At 34.7% G+C, this 26,225-nt stretch overlaps 2 protein-coding genes across 4 annotated transcripts in view; both read right to left on the minus strand.

The window, feature by feature from the left end:
• Positions 1 to 26,225, minus strand: part of LOC144976862 (alanine--tRNA ligase, cytoplasmic-like) — a 39,268-nt gene that overhangs the window by 4,486 nt on the left and 8,557 nt on the right. For all 3 annotated transcript variants that reach the window (XM_078921397.1, XM_078921395.1, XM_078921396.1), the window contains exons 7-22: positions 25,481 to 25,626; positions 24,683 to 24,791; positions 23,224 to 23,262; positions 22,261 to 22,372; positions 20,843 to 20,967; positions 20,192 to 20,336; positions 19,399 to 19,568; positions 18,407 to 18,520; positions 17,320 to 17,463; positions 14,776 to 14,916; positions 14,080 to 14,192; positions 13,070 to 13,178; positions 12,251 to 12,373; positions 11,459 to 11,578; positions 10,325 to 10,411; positions 674 to 787 (exon numbers count right to left, since the gene is read on the minus strand). In XM_078921397.1, coding sequence (XP_078777523.1) covers positions 674 to 787; positions 10,325 to 10,411; positions 11,459 to 11,578; positions 12,251 to 12,373; positions 13,070 to 13,178; positions 14,080 to 14,192; positions 14,776 to 14,916; positions 17,320 to 17,463; positions 18,407 to 18,520; positions 19,399 to 19,568; positions 20,192 to 20,336; positions 20,843 to 20,967; positions 22,261 to 22,372; positions 23,224 to 23,262; positions 24,683 to 24,791; positions 25,481 to 25,626 — 1,911 coding nt within the window. The remainder of the gene's footprint in view (positions 1 to 673; positions 788 to 10,324; positions 10,412 to 11,458; positions 11,579 to 12,250; positions 12,374 to 13,069; positions 13,179 to 14,079; positions 14,193 to 14,775; positions 14,917 to 17,319; positions 17,464 to 18,406; positions 18,521 to 19,398; positions 19,569 to 20,191; positions 20,337 to 20,842; positions 20,968 to 22,260; positions 22,373 to 23,223; positions 23,263 to 24,682; positions 24,792 to 25,480; positions 25,627 to 26,225) is intronic.
• On the minus strand, positions 5,411 to 6,991 carry LOC144976865 (uncharacterized). The gene is made up of 2 exons (XM_078921399.1): positions 6,873 to 6,991; positions 5,411 to 6,215 (listed from the first exon to the last, which is right to left on the minus strand). The coding sequence occupies exon 2, from the start codon at positions 6,195 to 6,197 to the stop codon at positions 5,544 to 5,546; it is 654 nt and encodes a 217-aa protein (XP_078777525.1). The 5' UTR covers positions 6,198 to 6,215; positions 6,873 to 6,991; the 3' UTR covers positions 5,411 to 5,543.

Raw genomic sequence — 26,225 nt, forward strand, 5'->3', positions numbered from 1 at the left:
GCCTGTTAACTGCCGTACTCTAGAAAAACATGTATTTAAAAATTTGGTCAGAAAACTTGTCCTTCAAATATATCGATCAATTTAAATGACCCTCATCTTGGCAAAAACTCTCAAACCTGGGACTCCACGAAGTTTGAGAGTTTTTGCCAAGATGAGGGCCATTTAAATTTATCGACAAGATGAGTTTTCTGATGAAATTTATTAAATATGATTTTGATTAGATTAGAATCCTTTAAAGTTGTGAAGAAATTGGGAAAGCAAATAAATTTGAGGAAATCGTACTTAAGTGTTTATATAAACACATGTGCAAAAGTAACTTAACACTTGTTTGAAGTCAATTCATTTGAGTTTTTAAAAGGAAAAATTGGACAAAAGTTATACCACAGAAATGAACAATACCTTTAATATATATGTGAGCCAAATTTCATAAATAACATGCATAATCCTAAAAGTAACGACGATGGTTGAATGAGTTAAGATTGTTCTCATCGTAATGTTTTGAAAAAGGATGTTTTGTTTTGCTCTTTTTGTGAAACAAACAGTGAAACAGAAGTCAGTGATTTATTCAAATTGAGATTTGGTTTTATAGTCAAGTATTAAGGAAATCTGCCTATCACATCTTTTTCTAAAAGAACACTGTACTGTATTTGGGTATTAATATTGTCCTCCTCACCTTTGTCACAAAAGTCATACACAGAATCTTGCCAGCATCTTTGTCTACGGAGAAGAACATGCCCGAGGTTTCAGGGCTAAGGCTTTTGTATTGTTTCATGGCAGCGTCCAAAGCCTGGAGAAGAAGAGAAAAAAAAAAAAACAGTGAATACCTCTAATTTCCTCTAAAAATTATAACCCAATGATTATACAGATCAATTCACACAGATATAGGTTTGAGGTAAAATTTAAGAGCTTAAAATAAAACTGATAAATGAAAAGTGTTCCTTTCTTCAACAACAATAAAAAAGTGAAAATAAAACAAACAAAAAAAGGAGGATGTTCACAGGACCAGGAAAAAAATTCGGGTATTTTTATTTAGTATCAAAAGTCCAATTATTAAGGAAATCAACTCCCAATCCCACTTTTTTTTTCACATACACACATACTCAAAGAGATATGAACACACCACCACTTTGTTTCATTTTTAGCTTACATTCTTTGACCTTTACACAACTGGTTGGATTCTAACTGGCTGCATTCCAGTACACTCTCCAGTGCAGCACACCGAGTCAGGGTGCCCAAATTTTTTCTATGTAATAAGCCGTTATAACTGTACACTACCGTATATTATAAAAAATAAAAAAAATTGAGCCAAAGATACAAAAAGAAAACCAGTCCATACTCCCCAGCAAGCGGTATTGGAAATGACCCTTGAATAACAAGATATGTATTGGTTACTTCCGATGAGCATTGGATTTTGGCACAATCGGATTCTATCATGCTTTTTAGTTTTTCCAGAGAGTGTGCTTGAATCTAGCCAGAACTGTATATCTATAACCTCGACATAAGCATCAGAGACTGCCGCATTAAGAAGCACATTGCATTTGCACATCTACCATATAGATAATTTATGAGTAAAACACTGAGAGTCAAAGATATCCTACTGTCTCACGGCAGCATTAGAACAATACAGCTTACATTCTATAACCCAGTTGGCAATCCCTTGTAAAAAAATAAATTCCGATGTTCGATACTTATTTATAGACCTGCATGTGAGTCCTGACCAAATTGTCTGAACTTTTTCACACATATCGCCTTACCGGATCTTTTATTTTGTAACTCAGTACTTAGTCATATACATTTTTCTTTTGGATTGTCCTTCCGAATATATTTATTTTAAAATGTTAAAAAGTACCAAAATTTTATAGGGAGAAGGGACAGCATGGAGGTAGAGTGGTAGTTTGATATTTTTACAAAAATAAAAATTAATAATTACTTTTTTACATAGACAGATAGGCCTTTAAAAACTATTTAATAAGATACCTTACTTTTGGATCTAGGATAAACGGTTCCAAAGTTATGATGATTTTACTACTCTAAATTTACTCTTACAAAAAGCTCAAAATTGATTGAGAATTCCCCCCGCCTCTCGATAAGGTGACTACTGATTAAAACGGGATTTTAGCATAGAAAAAAGAGGGTTGGTCACTTGTGGTCAACATTAAACATACTGCACTGTCTTCAATCTTTATGAAATTTGATATAGACATAGACAAATGAATTATCTAGATGCTTCTCTTAGGTATCCCAAACTAAAATTTCAACTGCAGAAAACTGCTGTTATTTTGAATTGAACAAATACAGATTGTCAAACCATGAACAACAGTCTTTAAATGATTAAAATCGGACAACAAATAAAAAAGTTACGAATTTTTTATTTATTTAATAACTTGTAATTTTCGTACACCAACAGAACATGCTACCAAACAGCAAGTTTAAGGTGCATCAAAACAAACAAAATAATAACAAAATTGAATAATTTGCAAGCAATCGCAAGCCATGGACATAGAGGAATAAGAAAAATACTCAAACAAATATTCACCTAGTATAATTCAGTTACTATACAGCATCAAAATCAAGAAAAAACATGACCCGCGTGAAAATAATTTCACCGAAATCGCCAGATGTACCATCTTCGGCACTTTGCAGACTCGTCAGTAATCTAAATTAAGGCATGAAACTTATCTGAGCCTTAGAACTGGCACCAGACAGTAAGCCCAATTTTTTTCAGAGAGATAGAGGCAATAATTACTGAGATTTTACGTCTCAAAATTCGAAAAAAGGCCGAAATCGCCAAAGGAAGACATTTTAAGAAATAAACAGTGTTTCCGCTACAAAAAATTTAAATGATGAGATATGGCTATGAAACTTCACATACAAATGATTTGAGGGATGGGGAATCCAAATTTTATGTCCTTTTCACCAAAAACAGAGTTATGAGAAGAAATCAAGATTTAAGCCCTCGAAAATCAACAGAAATATATGTCAAAAAGGGGGGAAAAGTCAAAAATTCAGTACACAAAAGCATACAATATCCAATGCAACCCACGAACATGAAAATTTATACCTATCCATAAGTACATATTTTGAGACACCTCAACAATCAACCTAAAATTCAACGCCCTGCCCTAACACATTTTAGTTTATATAACTAAGGCAACGGTATAAGGACACGCTTTAATGCATATAAATGCACAGACACCGGGCAAACCTATCTTAGCGCTCTTGTTACTCATCATGTTGAGCGTCAGCAAGATGGCTTTCTATTATTTCAACATTTTTAACACGCCTGAGTGTACTTAAACACTTTAATATGTTTTTTTACCCGGAAGTTCATATTCATACAGGGAGTCCAATATAATATCTAATAACAGATTATACATACGCGGACTCTGGAAGCTGATCATATCCACATAGCCTATAAATGATAAAGATTAATTTAAACACGGACTATAATATTGCTATTATGGTCTAATAGCCCAACATCAGTATGAGTATAAGGGTTATCATTGGCTCTCCACTATACACATTTTAAATGCATCTATAAAATGTTTAAATAGAAATAGACATTATATTGGACTCCCTTATTGTATGAATACGAACTTCCAGGTAAAAAAAACATATTAAAGTGTTTAAGTACACTCAGACGTGTTAAAAATGTTGAAATAATGGAAAGCCATCTTGCTTGACGCTAAACATGATGAGTAAATAAAACATATGTAATAATCAGAAAAGCTACATGATAGGTACATAATTATGAGAAACAACAATTGCTTGACGCTAAACATGATGAGTAAATAAAACATATGTAATAATCAGAAAAGCTACATGATAGGTACATAATTATGAGAAACAACAATTGTTTAAACAAAGCATGTCACTGATCAAATGTAAAGTGATGGAAATAGATACATAATTTCATTAATCAATATAATGTAAATGTTGCTACTCGAAGCGATAAATAATGTGAAATTGAATGTAAGCTTCAATTTAATTATAAAAACAGATAGAAGAATGGATGTTTCGTGTTTCCCCTTTACCAACAAACGCATTCAACTTAACGGCACTACCACATCATCTATACTGTTTGGTTCATCCTGTTTGTTGACAAAGGTGAAACGTCCATTCTATCTGGTTTTGTAATTAAACTGAAGCTTGAATTTAATCTCATAGTGTTATTCAATCAACATCAGAATCTGAAACCCTTCTTCGTTTGACAGCAGTTGACAAAAAAGATGCTTCTGCCTCATCATCAGTAATCATCCTTAACAAATAAATTTCTCAAAAATAACATCAATCTTTTTGACATAAGAGGGGAATGACCCATAAGGAATTTTACTTTTCATCAACTCCCAGTATGGCCCAGTGATAGATTAAACAGTGAAATAGCAGCAACTAAAGAAATTACCCTACTATCCCTCAAATCTGCAACAATACTTTGAAGCTTTAAATTGTCACCTGAAACTTCATTTTCTAGAAAATCAAGAACATGTTTATGATGGTACAAAAGAGCATGAGCATTTTCAAATATATTATTGAAACGATTACTTCTAAAACTGCAAAACTGAGACTTAATATTATTAGCTTCAGAATAATTTAGCCATTCTTCCCTTGCCCCATTTTTCTCATCCCCCGAGGTCCCAATACTTCTGCAGTTAGTCTTATAGCACGTAAGGCTGCACTTTCTTTACCAATACTAGACTGAAAATGATTAAACTTTTGCTGACTGTCCCTCCCAAGTGAACCCCCCACTTTAATTACATCCCTCTCAAATTCTAACACAGCACTCTCAACAGCTTTAGATAGACCAAGCAAAAAATGCGCGTTACAATACAAAAAATGTGTACATAGACCGTCTATATTCCTCATCATGCAAAACACTCTTACGCCATTCATGAATTTTTTTATTTAAAAGTTTCATATTTGCCGCTCTATCGGACATAAGTTTTGTTCTTTAATTTTAAATTAAAAATTTCTTTCTTTAAAATATTACATTCTGATGAATCGACTTTATAGATGAAAACAATTTTTTGGAAGAGACAGACTTTGATAATCTTCTAACTGGTCAACATTAACAATTGTGGAAGAAAGTGGGATGTGGGACTCTGAAAAAGATTCTGGCAATAAAACAGAAGTGATCAATGCAGGGGTACATTCAGGTTTGGCTGGATTCTGAGTAGAAACAGACGTAGAGGGTAGAGGGGTAGAACCAAAAGTGAATGACGATGATGGTAGTGGTGCTGAACATGAATCAGGTGTGGACACATTCCGAGAATTAATATTCGTGGAGAGATGAGGGGTAGAACCAGATACAGTAGAAATGCAGGACGATGGTGGTGGTGGTGGTGAGCTGAGAATCTTAGTAGAAGTAGAAGGTTGACTTGATGATGGTAGTACAGATGAAGGAAATAAAACGGTTGGCTGAGGACTCAGTGCTGGCCAGTCAACAGTAGACGACGGTGGTGGTGAGCTGAGAATCTTAGTAGAAGTAGAAGGTTGACTTGATGATGGTAGTACAGATGAAGGAAATAAAACGGTTGGCTGAGGACTCAGTGCTGGCCAGTTAACAGTAGACGACGGTGGTGGTGAGCTGAGAATCTTAGTAGAAGTAGAAGGTTGACTCGATGATGGTAGTACAGATGAAGAAATAAAACGGTTGGCTGAGGACTCAGTGCTGGCCAGTCAACAGTAGATGACAGTGGGGGTGGTGGTGGTGGCGATGACGAGGGTGGCTTTGTGGCTGTGGCAGGAGGAGAGTTTAGCTGAATTTCCGTCAGATGACAGGGAAAGAAGGGTTTCCTGAGCCATGCCTGAAGTGCTGCTGGGTCCCTGCTGATATTTTTTATCAGCTTCCCCTTCTTTGTTTCTGTAGCGAGATACATGCCTCGCAACTTCTCTCTCGTGCAAATTACAGGAGAAGACGATATGTCTCCTATAAATTTATGGAAGTCTCCATAAGTATGTCCATGTTTCAGGAGAAAATTGCCGAGGTCCACAGAAATTTCCTTTGACACAACAGTCTTTTTAAAATTGTTCTTCTCCAATGTCATGTCTACACCAATGGCATTGAGGGCATCACTGAGGTGGTGAAGATCCACAGGTGCATTCAAAAACGTTTTATCTTTCCCTTTTGCCGCCTTCACCACCTTCAAAATTTTTCGCCAGATACTATTGACAGGATAACTTGAGTCTGGACTTAACATGGAGAACCATTGTTCCACCTAGAAGGGAAAAAATAACCAGAAAATATTGAAGGGCTTATAACTAATGCATTAGTATATTAGAACAGAAAAAAAATAGAACCTTATACAAAAAGATAACCCTTGATAATACATCAGAATCCAACAAGTTTAAAAAAAGATAAGGATTAGGTATGAAAAAATTAATATACTTTGCTCGAGAGAGGAACACAGGGATGGTTTAGAATTTAATTGTATTCCATAGCAAACATCTAGTCTTGTCTAACCTAGTAAAGACCTTTTCAACTAATGCTATTATACCAACAGCACATGGCCCATTGCTAATTGCTGACTGTTGCAGGCATGCTTAAATTATATCATAAAAAGAGCCATAAACACGTCTTTTACTTGTCTATGTCACTCAGTCACTTGTAACTACAAACCCAAATAAACTCAACCATACATGTTAACAATAAAATCTACTGGCAACCATCATGAACTTATATGAATCTGAAAGCTCCATAGCGGGACCTTGTGTTTTACAACAAAAAATCAAATCATAAGCTGGTTTAGCCTCACTGTACTGATAATATTAGCGCAGTAAAAAACATCAAAAACAACCAAAATATTTATCAAAAAAATATAATGGTGGCCTGTGACAACGAAAACAGATGTGTCATATATTCATAGAAACCTTACCTCAGACACTGTCGTTTTGGCTTCAAAGCGCAGATGATAAAGCTGGACAAACAGGTGTCACTTGCACAGGTGGGAGTGCAGGTCTACGACCTTTCTCCCTTCATCAAAATGAAGCCCTGAGACGACTCATTTGTTCGTCATCTGAAAATGGAGAATTAAAATGTTCAAACTTATTTGAGATGTGATAATAATAAATAGTTTCTATACACCGCCTTACCCCGTATTTCAACAAGCTCAACGCGCTAAATGATTACTCATTACCATCAACACTATCTATCAAAACTCAACTGTCAAATTCAAATAGGCAGGATTCAAGAATTTAATATAAATCTAAAACTGATATTATAAACAAGCAACCATCACCAAGTCAATCCCATAGCATCAATAAAAACAAGCCTTTCTACCAAGTAGTCTATACAGTAAAAGGTTAAACGTTAAATTTAAACTGGAGTTTGAGTCACTATAGTATAATAGTAATAGTTCCATCAATCATGGCATGGGTGAAACTGGATCTTTAAAAAACGATTGAAAAACAAACAAGTTGGATACTACTCATTGATGACACCTGATGAAGAATGGAGCAATCCTGTTAAGATTATTATTATAAGATCAAACAATGTGCACCAGATTTCGTCCCAATTGTCAATAATTTCTTAATGAATGAGCTTGACTTAATTAATCTAAATTTCAGAAAATTGAGAAACAACTAGACTTAGACGTCGATAGTGTGATACTTTCCATTTCCTAGTACTAGTAGGACTCACAATCACAAGCACAAGTCTAGCAGTCAGGACGGACACTGACACGACCAGTTTCTATTATTTTATTTTTCATCTAGAAGTATCAGTGATAATGATGACACGTTCATTCTTAGCGATCGGTGGGCTCCGATAATAATAATAATAATAATCATGATAATAATAATCATGATAATAATAATCATGATAATAATAATAATAATAATAATAATAATAATAATAATAATAATAATAATAATAATAATAATAAAATAATAATAATAATAGCCTTCATGAATGAACACGAATACAAACATTATCCATTAATTCAGAAAAGTTAGTGGAGCAAACAGTATCATGATAAGATTAAGACAAGATAGAGAAAAGCTTCGATCTACTCAAACACCGATCATAATAAAATAAAAAACTTACCACATAATTCAAGTAAGTCCATGTCCATAATTGAAACACTTTTGACTATTCTAGATGGCTGTTTGGAAACGTTACAATACAATCGGTCTCAGTCACCGGGAGTGTATCAACTCACGCGTCGGACGGTAGGAGAGAAAGAAAGAGAAAGCGGAAACAAAGGCTTTGCTTTTAAAGATGGCGCTATGTGTTGAATCAAGCCAGCATGCTGGATTTTTGATATTATAGCCTTCAAATGCTGCAGATTTTTATGGTGTAATTTTTTTGCCGTTTATTAACCGTTAAGAGAGTCAAATTTTCAGTCAAAAATAGGGCAAATTCAGTTAATTTTAATAATATTTTTGTTGTGTTTATAAACGAAAAAATTACACCACACGAAAGGGCATTAAAAGGAGATTCTCCCACACTTGATTTCACAGCTGTTGGTCCGTTCAGCTTTTAGCGCGAGCAGATCTTGTGACGAGACCCGAATTTCGGTCGATCGGTACGCAGTTTTCACAGCGAAAATTTGCAATCGGATCTCTTTATGAGAGCGTTTTTGAATAGCTGTTAAAAAGTTCACATAGCTTGAATAGTTTAAATATTTAGCTCATCTTGTAGAGCAGATATTGAAATATAATATTATCCTTTTTTTTATTAAATAAAGTTTAATTCAAGAGAGAGAGAGACAGATATTAACACCCCACTTTTTGATCGATCCCGGCAAATTCGCCTGCCACACAGCGGTAGTTTGGGATACCTACTTCTCTTTTATTTTTTTGCTATCTCAATTTTGAAACAGATTTCAAAAGTTTTAAAATGACGTTATTTTTATTAAATTATAATTTTTGATACAATATGTCAACATTGATTTCTATCACATCAAAAGAAATCTTGTCTCTGCCCTTTAAAATGATACAAGAGCCGTTCATATACTGTGAAAAATAATGCAACAGTGATTATGTGAAATTGTGTTATTCAAATTTTAACCCAAAGTTGCGCTTCACTTGTCCGATGGCTAATCGGCACCTGTCTACTTACAGACTGGAATCAGTTTCAGTTAGGCCTAGGGTTGAGTGAGTTGAGAAATCTTGTGAAGCTTGGAGAAAGGACAAGTCTCTGTCTCAGCAGTGAAAACAGCCGCAACGACTGAGTTGTTTTTTTCTTCTTTTTTTTTCTCTCTTTTGTTACTCATTTTGTTGACTTAGAGAATGCCTCTTTATGACATGAATGATTTTCCTTTGCCACCGTTATCGGACCCCCCCACAGTAGTTTTTAACCTGGAATAATTGATCTTATCTCTAAAGAGCAATAACCATCCCAATCATTAGACTTTAATCCACTGGCAAAAAAAAAAAAAAAAAATGCAGCACCCGGCTGTGCTGGCTTTCTCACGTACTCCAAAAGAAAATCATCGGTGCAGTTTTTCTCTTCCAGATCCCATTTGAATAGATTTCGAACACCATTCTCAACTGACTTCAGATCCGACGAACGGTCAAAGAATTGTTCAGGCATAATAACAAAAAATGAATGTAAAATATACAACAAATCCAGAAAGTTGATCGATAGAGCGAATAAAATTGAAATGTAGCAACGTTCAATTGAACAAACTCAAACAAAAGTTACTTGAATGGAATAGGCTACCGAAAGTATGAAAACGAAAGTTAACGAACTGCGCAAGCTCGATTATATCAACACACTTCTCGTTTTTCAGACAGTGAAGAGTTGCGGTCAAATCGGAGACTTGCGAAGTTTCCCAATAATTGCCGAACGAGCGTAACGAGGGCTTGAGAGTGCCGACAATATTGTCGGCAATCCGACGCCCATTCGTCGGCACTTGACTGCTCGCCGCCGGTCGAGTTGGGGACCGCCGACACTCCGACAATTGACGTCACTCGCAATCAGATTACTTTAGCAATAAAAAAATAAGTGATCCGGGAGATCGCAACGACCGTGATTGTCGGAAAACCCACAATTGTCGGCACACATGCAGGTCTATTATTTAAGAGACATGCATTTACTACACTGCGGACTTTGGATCCAATAAAAAGCTCAAATTCAACAAGATATCTTAATAAATATCTATTTATTTTGTCTTTTTTCCTAATCAATCATCAGTACATCATAAGAGACCCCAGATTAACAATATCTGTTACGTCTGTTGTACAATTAATATTTTGAGTGATTAGGTGAAACTTAACAAATAGCCCTGTCAACAGGCTTCTAAAATCTATTGAGACATCTTCATACTCATAGTTTTAGAATAGAATGCATGTGAATCACATAATATTAAATTGTTTTACAGACCTTGGTGCTGATGCCAGCTTTGAACTCATGCACAAGGAATGGTTTGTTTGGATTGGCCTCTATCATTTGTTTGGACTCAGCTGTTGCCTGCAAATATAAATACATAAAAAGATAGACTTTGTTCAATTGCTGCTTGTTTTATTCTTAGGCATTTAACAGCTTTTTTGACACAATTAGGTCATTTTGGCACCAGCTTGACATTGTAAGGATTTCTCCAGCTTGTAGAGGATGATCTTGCCCTATAACAATCCGTCATGAGATAAAATTCTCATTCCTGCAAAAAATTATTCTCTCATTATCATTCTCAATAAAAATATGAGCCAGAGGCAGAAGCTAGACCCCAAAAGCATGTCAGTATTTTGCCATTAAAAATCTACCAATAAATACCTCTTTCTCTTTAAATAAATCTGGTTCAATTTCTTGGTAATGCTGTTCGCTAATGAGGTAGTATGGTTAACACCTTGACATCAATAGAAATTTAACAAGTTAGAGACACCTATCCTCTCAGTTCTGATCTGATCATAATTCATTCTGTAGTAATAATGATAATAATTTATTTATGGACCGCTTAATATCCACAAAGTGCTTATTGGTGCTGACTGACATATCGTCATTGCTATGCATATAATTAGTTTATCTTGAATTTTAGGCAAAACAGTTTTCCATTTTAAAATCTTTTAGGTTAGAATGAAGTTTTCATATTCTAAGAGCAAAAGTGTAGACTCAAAGGGTTTAGATAGATGGTGTACAAATGAATTATGAGACAAACATGATCTGATGTGCATAACTATGAAGGGAGACCTGCTTCTAGCACAGGCTTGTATATATATAAGTTCATGACAAAAATAAGGTAGAGTAACATAGCAAGCATTGCAATCACATTTGTCGTACAAGGAATGTACTAGCAAGAAGTCATGTGGAATGTACTAGCAAGAAGTCATGTGACGTATGAAAACATTAGCAAGCAATTGAACAAATCACACTGGGTAAGATTAGAGTAAACTACATCATCATAATTTAGAAAATATTGATCTACAAGAAGTACCAGCTAAAGGACAGTCGAATCTGTAATTGCATTGAATGATTACAATATAATATATATATATATATATATATATTTAATTCATTCCTTACATCCTTTACTAAGGCGGCTTTTCTGGCTTTGTCTATATTATCCAAGGTTTTCTTGAGAGTTTTCAGTTCTGTTCTTAAAGCATCCCGCTGCCAGTAGGGAGTGATGGACTGGGCAATTTCCTGGGAAGATAAAATGAAGAAATAAAAGGTCTTTATCACCTTAACCTTAAATTGGGAATAATTGAATAATTGTATTATTTGCACCCTAGAATGGAGCCAAGCTGTATTTATTTAGCCTCTGTATATTAGTGAGAAAATATCTGAAATAACAAAAATGAATTTGACTATTCCAATAATATTCCAGCATTATTAAATAAAAAATAGCACTTCAATGAAATTGCTTGAGGTGATAACGTGAGTAAAACACAAATGTACCTTACCAGAGAATGAAAGACCCAGTTCACAGTTTATTTTTAGGCGGTATTGTCAAATAGTCATTAACCAAACTCAAGATTGCTTGACATGTTTCTTATAAGCCATGGCATCATACCCCCGAGGCATTGAATTACACAACAGGCAATTCACTCGCATTTTGCAAAGAATGGCTACCATTGTTGATAGAAGACTTAAACAGATAATTTTTTTAAATAAAAAGGTAACCAGAGACTGGTCCAGGCAGGCATTCCATGCATGAAGAAATGCAATCCATCAAACAAATGTCTGATTTCAAAAGAAATCCATGTCGTCCAAGTGAGAAAATTGGCAGAGCTGGTTTCGAACCCTGGGCCTCCCTGGTCAAAGTGCAATAAACAGAGCCAAAAAGATAAAGTAAATAAGTAATATCAATCTTACGTCATCTAGAGCAATGATCTGTCTGTTGAGTTCCCTGTCAGACAGGGTTCCGTTCTTGATGCTCTCCAGCTGACTTGTCAACCCATCCACCTCTTTTTTAAGTACTTCTTGTTTGTGAAGGGCCTGGTGAAAAATAGAACATTATACCATTAAAAATATAACTCATATCTCAAAGTAAAACAGGATTAAACTTTTTTTTTAAATCCAGACTTTGGTTTAAAAATCAGGATTTAAAAGAATTATTTTTCTTTTTCAGCCAAACACAAACTTATTGAAAAATCTTCCTTCAACAAATAACATGTCCAAAAACTTTCTTTCATTTTATTGTATGAAAAATTGGACCACTCCAACGGATTATTTACCACAAGCTAGGACAAACGCACATTTAAAACATTTTCCATCATCGTTTGCTCCTTCGGAAGTTTACCGCCTAACACAGCACAATAAACATGACCCACATCTTTTGGCCCAATACTATCCATTTGCTTTCCTCAACAGGAAGAATCTAGTATTATATATAATAATAATGTACTTTGCTTTGATTAGTGTCCCATTTATATTAAATATAGATCAGTCAACTACCATATGGGAGTCAATACATCTCTATGAAGGAAAAGATTATAAAACTATCTTTTTTTCTTATAAGTAAAGATACTCTTTTTACAGTCCATCTTAAATAAAAAGAAAACAATATTAAATAATTAAAATCCTAATCAGAGTTTAAATTTTGCACCATCATGACTCAGTCAGTTTGGCCATATATCACAAATCTCTATGAAAATTTTACTAGTTTTTTGTTTAATTTCTATCCCTTTTTACCTTTTGTGCTTCTATGCCAGTGACAGCTACAATTCTTCTGATACCTTTAGAGATTGATTCTTCTGTGACAATGACAAAATTGCCCATATGACCTGATCTCTTCAAATGCCTAGGGAGAGAAAAACAACAAAATTGCAATATAAAGATATTTTTACACATATTTTTCCTTTCTTTTTCAAGAAGATTATGACACTATATTTGACTAACTTGTGCTGAGCTTGTGGGAGGAGAGAAGATAAGATCAGAAAATGATGAAATATAATATGGTAAAGAGAAAGACACGCACATGTACTACGGGAAAGAGATTAAGGAATGCATGTAGGTCATAACTTAAGAAGAGCACTAAACCGCACCAGCAGATGATCATTTCAGAGGAACATGAAGGTTAGTGTTGGGTTCAGGGGTTATAAGGCACTTGCAAAAGTGTATTATCCAATTTAAAAAATGGAGGTTTGTCAGCTCCGCCTTCCCTTCCCTATCCAGTCATCCATTGACTTTATAGTGAACAAACATCCAATAGCCTCTTCTGCCCGACTTAAGGTTGCTGAACTGATCAAGGTGGTGTTCAGACCAAGTTTGTTCCATTTCAGCATTTCAGACATCAGGGGGACGAAGAAGAAAAAGTCAAAGGGTCTAGCAAGTCATCCTCCACCCTCACTGGATGATCACTTTGACTCTCAATCTCACCATCTACATGAGCAGACCACTGATTGATAACAAAAATAGTCCTTCAGATATATAAGGCCCCATGAGTTGATATTTAAATTTAATTCTGATATGGACTGTAGCAATAATTGCAACTCTTTGGCTAGGACGCATGTCTAATGCAAAGTACTTTCAACCATATCTAGCAGACCCAGCTACTTTACCACTGCTGGGTGGACAGAGGGGTACTAGCGTTTACCAACATTTGACTAGATCACAAATTCAACAGTAAGTCTTAAACAGCACGCAATTTGCAACAAAAAAAACCCCCTAAACAAGCACCTTCTCATTTCACTTTGACTTACGTTCCACCACAAAATTCAACTGAAGAGATGGAGGCTCCAGGTCCGTTAGGGTCTGCTTCCAGGTCTTCTACAGGAATTCCCACAGAAATGATACGGACTGGATCAGGATATGTCTGATGGAAATATGGAGACACATGATACATTATCAAAGCAAACTTGTTTAGAAGTTAAGTATAAATGACAAATATATTCCATTTTATTCATTAATCGTGTTTATGATAATTTCAATTTTTTAGAGAGATAATAATCAATTTTGGATGTCCAAACTGAAACTGTAAATATGATATGCAACAAATATGAAAAGATGACCCTAGGATCAGTCCATCTTGTACCTGGGTACTTGATTTTTTCCCCCCTAATTTCCCTTAAATCAAAGATCTTAGATCCAAGGTCGACAGTATGAATATTTCATATTTCCTTACCCAGGCTTTATGTCTAATTAACCAATGACATATAATTATTATAATTGTAAACATCCTCCATGAAAGTTAATAACAGTAATACAGACTGCCCAGCCACCTTACGTGGTATGAAAGTATTGTGACAGAGGTTGTACTTCAATAATAGGAAAATCAGTTATTGAAGAGACTGCAAAGAAAGAGCCCCAAAAATCCTTGATTAAATTATGCATTAAGCTAAATCAAAATTGACCATCTGCATGGACGCAAAGGACCATGAGTAAATCAAGCTACTCACTTCATCAAAGACAGCTCGTAGTCCTTGAATACTCTTGGCTAAAGCAAGTGGGAGTTCCTTGTCATAGATGATTTCATTTTTAGCAGCTATGTTGTTCACCATCTCCTCTGTCGCCTTGACTTCAGCCACACTCAGAGCACCCTTCAAATAAGAGAAAATATAATGTTTGTTTTGTCAACACTCCCTCGGGATATATTAAGGGGACTACTTGAATTTTCTCTCTCACAAGGGTAGAAAGCCCCTTATCTATGCCATATTGGTAACATGTCCATTGTTAATTGGAAGAAAGTGATGAATAATCTTAAAACTTTAAAATCATTAAGAGCCACTGTCACAAAGTCAATATAACTTATAAATACAATCCAATGGGAAATAGCATGTAACATATCCGATAGTGTATGAAAAATCCAATTAATAATAATGAAAAACACAATAAAATATAAGACGCATTCAGCCTTCTAGACAGTTGAACATGAACTGTCAGTCACATGATTCTTCATTTGTAACCCAATGCAGAATTGGGGTATGAGGTAGAGTTAGGGTTATCTTGATGAAAAAAAAGAGTGTAAGGTAATCAGCTTGTAACCACAACATTTGTATGTAACAACAAGAGATGAAGTGAGAAGAAAAGTGCCAGAAGACAATAGAGAATTTTAAAAATTTCGCGGTGGTGATGGGGAATGAACCAGCGACCTTATTGGTACGACATCTCCGCCTGGCCGGTGATAGCGTGAATCTACCGTATGAGCTATCCACGATCCCAAAAAAAATCGTATCTAACTCAGGTCATTCATTACTAGAGCTCTCTCTCACCGACTACTGGAGATCGCGGGTCGAACACACACAACCTCCGCGAAGTTAGTTGGCCAGCAATTAAGCTTAATAGCCAATATTCTCAACACAAATATATAACATAGAAACAATTGAGACATTGAGTATGCTCCGGTATATGGGGTGAATTTTTAATTCAGAAAAGTGAATGGAGCAGGCACTTATGTTAGTAACAACAAGAGATGAAGTGAGTATAAATTGTTTCTATGTTATATGTTTGTGTTGAGAATATTGGCTATTAAGCTTAATTGCTGGCCAACTAACTTCGCGGAGGTTGTGTGTGTTCGACCCGCGATCTCCAGTAGTTGGTGAGAGAGAGCTCTAGTAATGAATGACCTGAGTTAAGCATTTGTATGACAACTTGCAAAAAAATATTTCAAAGTGCTTTTCATTTCTTTATGTTGAAACCTCAAAGGGCTTAAAAACAATACATGTTAACACTTATCTAATCGAAGAATACTGGGTAATGTAAATGTTGCTGCTCGAAGCTCAAAGAAATAAATAACAATGTGAAATTGAATGTAAGCTTCAATTTAATATATAAAAATAGATAAAATAACAATGCCACTACCACATTATCTCATTCACCTGTAGTGTTTCATTCATCGTGTTTTGTTGAAAAACGGGAAACCCGAAACATCCATTTTATCTGTTTTCATATATTAAATTGAAGCTTACATTCAATTTCACATTGTTGTTTATTACTTATCTAATCACAACTCATACAAATTATTTCATCAATGCAGTTATAAGTAGGACAAGGTAAAACTAACAAAAGCAAGTATTTAGTGAAAAAAAATGTTTTAAGACGTTTCTTCAAGACACCAACACTGTCAGATATTCTAATGGATCGGGTAAGGGAGTTCCAAATTGTGGGGCCAAATTTAGAAATTCATGTAGATATAAAAGAACAATGCAATGCAATCAACCACATATAGAGGCAATTTCATAATTTTTGTCTGTATGAGTATCATACTTATAATAGCTATTTTCCCAAAGGGATTATATTATATCAAAGAATGTAATAATTACCTCTTAGAGAAAAATTTGAAGTTCTTTCCTATTCTAACCCAATACCGATATCATGTCGAGGTGAGCCAGAGGCAGAAAACTGACTATGAAGTCTTAATTATGAAATATTACTCTGATAGACTAATACCAGCAAAAATTAGACTGGATTCTCACATCCCCTCTCTCATATGTATAAGTGCACGCATATCCCCCCCCCCCCCCCCCCCACATACACACACACTACCAAAACTAGGGTGAGTAGCCAGTAGTACACACTAATATTATCGACGTATCAGAGGTAACAAGATAATAACATCTCAGACAACTATGTTATTATTATACATCAGTTGCATACTCTTTGAAGGGACTAATTAGAGATACAAAATCTGTGTTGATTGATCATAGAGGGGATACCAAAATAGACACTGAATTACTATCCCAAAACATCATGTATGTTATTTCGTATCCCAGAATTCAGGATAACTTGGAAAAGGGACACCCATGTTGAGATCTCAAACTTCGAATAAAACCAAAAAAAAAATTTTTTTAAAAAGCAACCCCCTGAAGGACCTTGAGTTTTTATACAGCACAATATCTACTAAATGTGCTCAAAGCACTTTACAAGGGGTCCCTACAAAACAGAAACAATTGACATGTTGGACGACACAAAATGCTTGTAAGGCGCTATTGCTATAACCCTACCTTGGCTGTGAAGTCAAATCTCAATTTATCAGGGGCCACCAACGACCCTCTCTGATCTGTCTCCTTCTCATTCAACACTTCTCGTAAGGCAAAGTTCAACATGTGAGTGGCTGTGTGGTTCTTCATCAAGGCACATCGACGCGGCTAAAGTTACAAATGCAAAAGAAAATGACGACATTTATCATGAACCAAAAATCTTATGACACTTCATTAAACATACACATGTTATTCAATGGTCAAGCAGTGTAGTATTTTATCTTGTTTCATCACAAAACCCTAGCCAAATGTTTTGGTCCTTGTATAAAGCACTTGGAACACATTATCCCATTCAACTTGGGTGCAGACAAGTATCTAGCTGTAGGTAGTGAGTGATAAATATTGGAAATACTGACGTGACAAAATAGGAAGAAGGCGCTGGTGCAAGATCAAAATTAAAAAAAGTTTGTATGAAACAGTGTCAGATGCAGAAAGAAAAAAACAAGAAAAAAATCTGAAGGTATGGGTTTGGGTTTTTCTTCTTGTTGTTTTCTCTTGGCTTTGTCTGGTACTGTTTCATATGAACTTTTTCAGATTAAAAATTGTAAGGCCTGGTGCAAAAGGGTACTGAACCGTTATATTGTACAATTACTGCTCCTGTGGTGAAAAGTGCAAGATCTGTTGTGTAAAGTCAAACACTGCCTAGAAAAGGATTTAAGATTTAGAATACATTGCGCATCATCAGAAGGATATACCTTATTGTTTCTTGACCCTCCTTGTATTTCAAAAGATAAAGTACTTCACTGGGCATGGACACTGGAAGATGTTCAAATCTGCAAATGTTTTTTCTATCTTTTTTTTCACTATTACTTTCTTTTACCCACCCGCAAAGATTAGGTGGCTGGTCTATAAGACCAGGTGAAAAACATTTTGCAATAGATTCAATCCAAAGGGTTTTAAGCAATCTTTATTGTTTTCTAATAGCTATAGAAACCAAAATAAAATCCAGCTCCATGGGTCTTATGGCTCAAGAGGATTACTTTGTTTTCTTCAATCCTTTTTTGGGTCGGTAATTACATTCATTAAAACTGTAAAGGCAAAAGCAACCTACCTCATCAATGCTGAGTTTAACCTCATCTCCTACACTGAGCTCTCCTTCCACCACACCAATGTGAAGGACATAGCCTCCTCGTACTTGGACGTTCTTTACACGGAATTCGTTCTCCTGTGAAAGCGATATTAAAAACATTGATTTATCCACTCAAAACAATCAATTTGTGTAAAATGACAAATGATATTTGTCACAACACATCATAGATGGTTGTGAAAGTTGGATTATTATACACATCTATATTATGTCATAAAACCATTTTCAAGATGATTGCAACACAAGATCACAACAAGAAATTCTCGATTCATTTAACAATTTATTTCAAAAAAGTTATAAGTGACACAGTGTCAGCAGCAAAGAATTGATTCAATGGATTGGTATTAAATTTCATGAAGAACTATCTGCTTCAAAATCTGATGGCGTCATTTATCACACCATAAAAGTATAAACAAGTAGTAAGAGTGTCAGAGTTGCTTTAAAATTGAAACGGTTCGAAAAAAATAAAGTCTCCTTCAACCAAGGGAAGTAGACTTACAACATTTAAGTAAGCTATTATTTTTTTTGGAAAACTATAATTTGACGTTCACAACAAAAAACAAACAAAAACAAAAAGGACTGTACACATCTTAAGATGCAGGATTTTAAGCCATTTAAAAAAATGACAATGTGGTAATGCTTAAATATGCTCAACTCATTCCCCAACGGGAACAAGACTTACAACATATAAGTAGGTATCATATTTTCTTTGAAAACTGCAATTTTGCTTTCACTAAAAAAAATTTTTTAACTGTACACATCTTAAGATTCAGGTTTTAAGTCATAGTTTGAAATCACAATCAGATAATGCTTAATCACTAACATATGTAGTTTACTTCAATTTGGATAAAGAATAAAGAAAGACAAAAAATGCTTCTGAAGTCAATTCATACTGCAGGTCTGGGCAACATGATAATATCACTTGTATTATAAAACATCAAAACAATAGGCCCTACCTCAGCCCCCACTTTGACGATGAAGCCCTCATCAAAGATCTGTCCTCCCTGTTCTGCATAAAAGTTGGTGCTGTCTAAAAGAATGCCACATTCTTGGCCCGAAGACACTGACTTGGTAAACTGTTTGTTCTGACGGAGTTCCAGGATTTTTCCTGTAGCACCCTCAAATACTAGAAAAGAATTGTAGCCAAGACTCTTTTATGGTGTTTTTACTGAATAAGATTATTGTTCCGTTCAAATATCAAAATATCAGATCTTGGTCTTTTTATAAAAATATTTATGTCATATTGAAAAGTATTCATGATCCAGGATTTATGTCAGATTGACGTTTGATATTTCATCAAGGAGATCAAAATGTTGTACATAGTGTTTTCTTCATGTTTATTGGTGATATTTGATTTCTATTAAATGAGTATTGTAGCCAAGACTCTTATATTGTGTTTTTACTAAATAATTATGAACATGTTAGAACTTTTTAGATTATTGTTGGGTTCAAATATAAAAATATTAGATCTTGGTCTATTTACTAAAATAATTCTGGCCGTATTCATGTATTCATATTTTTTATCTGGGAAGCAGGTTGCCATCACCTACTATTCACTGCTTGTAATCGGGAGACCCAGGATTCATTCACAGCCCTGGTCTCAACCTATGTTAGCTTTCACAAAGCAGTAGTATTATAATTAAAATACATGAGTGCCTGCTTGTAATAGCCCTTATCTGTCCCCAATTATTGCGCATTCTCAACTAGCCTCAGAAAAAAATATAGACAGAAAAAAAAAAACAATCTTACCATAGGTTCCTTGCTCATCTCCCAAATATTGATATTTTGGACAATCATTAGTGGTGGGGACATTCCTGTCCTTCAGGTCACTTAATGCGTGCACGTCCAGAGCTATCAAATCTTCCTTCACTCCTCCACTGCCCTGGGACATCAGCTGGGAATACAAAAAAAAAAATATTTTTAATATCTAACTTTCAAATTAAACTTATATAAACCATGCATCCTATGTAACACAGAAGTCATATTTTTTAAAATTTCATTATCAAATCGTTATAGCATGCATCTTTATTTTTCAACACATCGATGGCCTTGTTTGCAAACTAGTATCTATATCTATTTTATGAATATTTTGAATGGAAAACACAGTTTAAAAAGCGCTGAACATAAACTTCTGTTCATCTGCTTGAGTGGTGAATCGTTTTAGAGAGGAAATAATATATTCATTAATCATGAACCAAAGCCATTCAAAAGAAAAATGAAGGAAAGTCTTGTGATTTATCTTAGATAAGTTGGCTGGTACTGTTTTACGCTGGGATATCTCTCTCGCACAAACACACATACAAACTTCACTTCCTACATATATCCGATCAAACACTAAAACCAAATTATGTTTATGTTAAACTTCCATTATATTCCTAGGTATTTCATCTACCTACTTACCAACGAATGCTCCTTAGCCTGATTAAAAGCCTTCATGTCAATCTCTAGCCCTTTCTCCTCCACCATCAGCAAAGTAAGATCAACAGGAAATCCATAGGTGTCATACAAACGCCAAGCAATGTCACCTGAATTGAGATATATAGTGTTAAAATACACAGCAGGAAGATGCATATATAACATGAATTTGAGATTTGGATAAACCCACATAAGACCCAAAGTTCGATAATAAAACAAATTTTTTTTTTACTTTTGCACGTCTGAATTGAAATTTTGAATGGTTTTTCTTTTTACACGGAATGGCCTTGGGAGTGAGTGTGCAGAGGGATTGAGTTTATAATTCTAAATGCTGGAGGGCAAGACTGCTTATTGATTACAGTTTCTTATGAAAATATATTTCTCTTTTTAAAAATCTAGTATGGAACTAAATCTATATAAATATATATATATATATATTCAGATTAAATTCATCAAGAAAGAAGCAGAAAAAATTGAATTGAAAGTTGAAAAATGACAGATTGATTCAGAGATTAAAGAGAAACAGTAAAGTTGAGCATCAGCTATGACACATTTTACAACAAATATAGGATAGGGTCTTGCCCTCCTTTCTCCCATTTCCCCTGAAAAAAAAACCACCCTTTTCTCTTCTTGGAACAGAGGAATGATAATTATATTTTATTAAATTGATTGTTTTGGAGAAAGTATAAATAAAGTAATCTTTTTTAATGTGTAGGTGAAAAAAAGCCGACACCCCTTTCATCATAATACCTGCATATTACAATGAAAAATATAAAATTTTGACTCAAACTATAAATTTCTTTTTTAAATTTATATAGCGCAATATCCCCTAAACATGCTCAAAGCGCTTCACAAAGGGTCCTTGACCAATACAATACATGACATTAGAACGAGACGTGACGCCTGTTAGGCGATATAATTTATTTTTTCCAACAGAGACAATGCTGTTAACGACCAGGTACTCATTTTCCACCTGAGTACGGTGAGAGAATACGAGTCAAGAGCCTTTTCCAAGGACTCAACTATGTGCCAAGCGAGTCTCGAACCCAGGACCTTCCGATCCGAAAGCAAGTGTTATACCACTAGACCACATAGCCGCAACTACACATCTATATAAGGATTAGTCATCAATTCAATAAAACCTGTTGAAGAAGAATTTTACGTGCCAGAGCCAAAAAATTAAGGTCTTTGAATCATAATTTTACCCTGATGAGGACATGTTTATAGTCTTCTATAAAGGTCATTAAAAAAAATTTTAAAACATCCAAAATAATCAACACTCCTCTCTTTTAATTTTCTTATTTCCACGTTGTGAGTCACTGTATCTTTAACACCTTTTCTGATTTTTATGAACTCTTTGGGACTGCGAACAACATCAGCATACAGATAAAGCAGTCAATTACCAGGCAACACTTTATCATTCCCAAGCTTGTTGATGTTCCTCTCCAGCAAACGACGACCTCGAGAAAGGGTCTTCAAAAACTGAGCTTCCTCTTCATTAATGACTTCTTTAATCTGAATTAAAAAAGAATTTTTTTTAAAAAATTGAGATTGACATACTGGGATCCCTTCCACATGGTGAAGAAATATAATGCCGAAAGGTACAGAAATCCTTCAGAGCCATTATTGATTATTAGATTTGCAACAAGCAACAACAGTTACGTTTGTATTTTATTTAAATGTGAAACTCCTCCCGAAAAAAAAAAAAAATAATAATTTTAAAAAACCAACAAAAATAACCTGACGATGAGAAAAAAGAAAATATAGAAAGAAAAAAATCAAAATCAATATGATATTTTAATGTTTGATATTGATAACAATTTAAAAGATAGATTTAGTGTAGCTTAATTTAGAACGAAATCCATAGGTGAGGAAAACACAATCTAATTTTCACCAAATTTTAACTAAAATCTTGATTTACAAATATAAATTTAGCGTAAAATCAAAATTTGGTCTGCATTGCCATCTGTAATGCTGCATATCTGCTTCTGCCAAGTGATGCATTGCTTGCTACTGTCTAATGAGAATGCTAACTATTGCAGGGTTCTTTCCAATGGATCTAAAAAATATTAGATCCAGCAATCTAAGCCCTACTTGGTGGACACCAACAAAAAAAAACAAAAAAACAATTACGAGATAAGGTTCATGAGACCTATTCAACATATCTTTTGTGTGTTATTTTCCTATTTTCTTGTTATAACAAGGCAACCAGGGCTGAATAATTATATACCACAATCTCCATCAATACCACCACAACCAACATCATTTTCACCTCGATATTTGTCATGTAAAATCACCAATATCTACTTCTGATTATTTGAGCATAATCCTGTCTGACTAACAGTTAGAAATATAATGTCACATACCGCCTCTGGATCTCTCTTCACCTCTGGAAAAGCATCGCCCTGTGAAAATATTCAATTTGAAAGAAGTATATTTTAAAAATAATGAGAAACAAATGAGATGTCAATAAAGCTTTTTCATTTATAAATGACAATTCTGGCAAAGAAGAATCTAAAGTGACTATAAAAGAATTGTTTGTTTGTTTGTTTTTAAGGGCTTTACGGCGCTTGCAACACATTTAGGTCATATCAGCGCCAGTAAACAGGAAGAAAATGGGATAGTAAAAAGTTCTAGAATTACAATTAAAGCACAAAAGAAAAGGTAAGACAAAGGGGAATTAGTTCAAATAGGGAACAGATGTAGATTCCAATAGCACACTATCAAAGTACTTAGTTTGAGATCATCTAAAAGTCTCATCCAGACACAAGCACAATTCCCAACTAAGAGGATACACTCAAATGTTTACCAATCATATAATATAATATGTAAACTAAACATAATACAATGCATAACAGAGAGATGATTTACAAGGAAAAAAAATATCTCCCAAAACTATAACTATACATTCGATTGTTTCCCTCCCAGCCAAGGAACTCCGGCAAGGATCAGGACAAAACTAAGTAATCTCAATCCAAGACAATGACAGGAAACAATTGGAAAACGGGTATGGGGGGATAGAAGACACAGCATGTACCTCCCTGCCCACTATGGGAGGTCAGGATCCCCACCTAGATAAAAGAATTAAAATGTCCTAGATTGTTTTTCTTTAAAGTGGAAAATTCTAACCGCATGTCTGTAAGTCAAATTAACTAAGATAACTCAATGATAAGATCGAGCAAAAGAATGGGTAGATTCAAAAGAACAAACTTGCCAACCATCAAAAACAATGTGACTCCATTTTTTCGAATTTTATTACCCAACTGCAATTTTTTTTTTTTATTATATAAAAAAAAAGTTGCTAGAAAAACCATGCTCCTATAGCTAATTTACAAACCTAAGTAATTGATAAAGAGATGGACAAGGTTGGCAAAAGGCAGGAGGGCGTGCATGAATGTCATTTTACAACTCAAGATCTTTCATATTATTCAAAAACTTCAATCCTCACTTTTTGAATGTGTGAAGATTTACGAGAACATGATCATTCTAAGAGCTGATGCCACATTTTGCATTATTTTATTTATTTATCTTAGTGTAAATTTTCTCACATTTGTGTATTCGTGTTCTGGATAGATCAGAATATGCAATGCCATTCACATTGCCAAGCCGGAATAAAAATGTAAAATTATCATAACACGTTGAAAATTTGCCATACACATTAACAAATACATGATCTGTACATTTTATTCTTAGGAAAATCATAATTTAAGGGGAAAAATCTGTACCCATGAACCATTCCCCTCCCTCACCCCCCATCAGTTACATAGCAATGCAACACCACATGACAATCTCATCCTTCATAATTAGATAAAAACTATGGATTACCAGCAACTCAATCACAGTGTCGACAAGAGAAGCAAACATGCCATGCTTCATCCCCAATTTTTCTGTACCATAACGACATGCACGACGGAGAATACGTCTCAAGACATATCTGAAAAGAAAATATTTGAGTGAGAGAAGATTGAAAGATTCTGTATTGATAAAATAAAAACAAAACAAAACTGCTGATTTCAAAAAGCCTCTCATAGGACTAATTTAATCTACAAGTTCAACTGTCATGCCAGCATCCAACAGCTCAGTTGGTAGAACACTAGCCTCACATGCAAAGGGACCTATATCAATTCCGAGAGAATTTAAGATATTCTCTGTCCCCGCTTTCCAACCAGCAATGAATTGGATAGTTGGGTCAGTTAGATCTGGTGGAAAGTACTTTGCAATAGACTGGCATCCTATCCAAAGGGTAGCAGGCAATTGCTACTGTCCATTTAACGCTTTAGAATCTGAGATAATCTCCGAATCCATGGGCCTGATGAGTCTGTTCTTCATTTGTTTGTTTTTAAGGGTTTTATGGCGCTTGCAACACATTTAGGTTACATCAATGCCAGTAAAAAGGAAGAAAATGGGATAATCAAATCCTAGAATTACAATTAAAGCACCCAAGAAAAAGTAAGACAAAGTGGAGAGAGGACCACACTAAAATCGAAGATCTATGGGTCTCAGCATGAGCTTGGGAAGACCACAGCATTCCTGCATATTGTTGACCTTCAGAAACCTCTTCAGTAATATCAAATTTTCTATTTAAAAAAAATGTGCATATATTCCATTATATGATCGTCTTACCCCCGTCCCTGGTTATCAGGCCTGCCTCCATCAGCAAGGGTGATTGTCAGTGTACGGGCATGATCTGCTAACACTCTGTATGCCATGTCAATACCATCAACATCATCAGCTCCAACACGGCCTTGGTAATCCGGGCAACCCGCCAACTTCAGGTAAAAACAAGCAAAAATATTGTTCAGTAAACATTTATGATATTCATTTGTAGATTTTATTCCCCAAGTCAAGCTAATCATGAATTTTATTTGGATTGGGCACAATATAAATGTTTTTCATCATTATTATTATTAATAATATTCCTTTATTCATTGTACTCTCTTTCCAGAACTTTAAGATCTAGTGATCATCTCCAGTTAACTGTTACCAAAAAAGGCTCCAAAAAGTTTGATAGGTATTTTCCTCATGCTGCCCCTTCTATTTGGAACTCTCTTCCAATTTCCTTCAGAAAATGCAATACAGAAGCTATTTTAAAGACAAATATTAACACCTAATTTAATAGGAAATATCTGATAAATTAAATCAATTTCCCTTATATAGATTAGTTTTCATGATCTGAACGTCTTAAGCATGTTTTGTGGATGACCTGTAATTGTAGCACTGATATTTGTATTGAAAAGGCTCCTAGAGCTGTTTGGATATGTAATAGGCGTGGTATAAATTATTATTATTATTATCATCATCATCATCATCATTATAAATATAATAATAATAATAATAATAATAATAATAATAATAATAATAATAATAA

Source organism: Berghia stephanieae, chromosome 7 (genome assembly GCF_034508935.2).
Source record: "Berghia stephanieae isolate SIO BIC M18660-M18661 chromosome 7, UCSD_Bste_1.3, whole genome shotgun sequence".
In the NCBI taxonomy this organism is placed as follows: domain Eukaryota; kingdom Metazoa; phylum Mollusca; class Gastropoda; order Nudibranchia; family Aeolidiidae; genus Berghia; species Berghia stephanieae.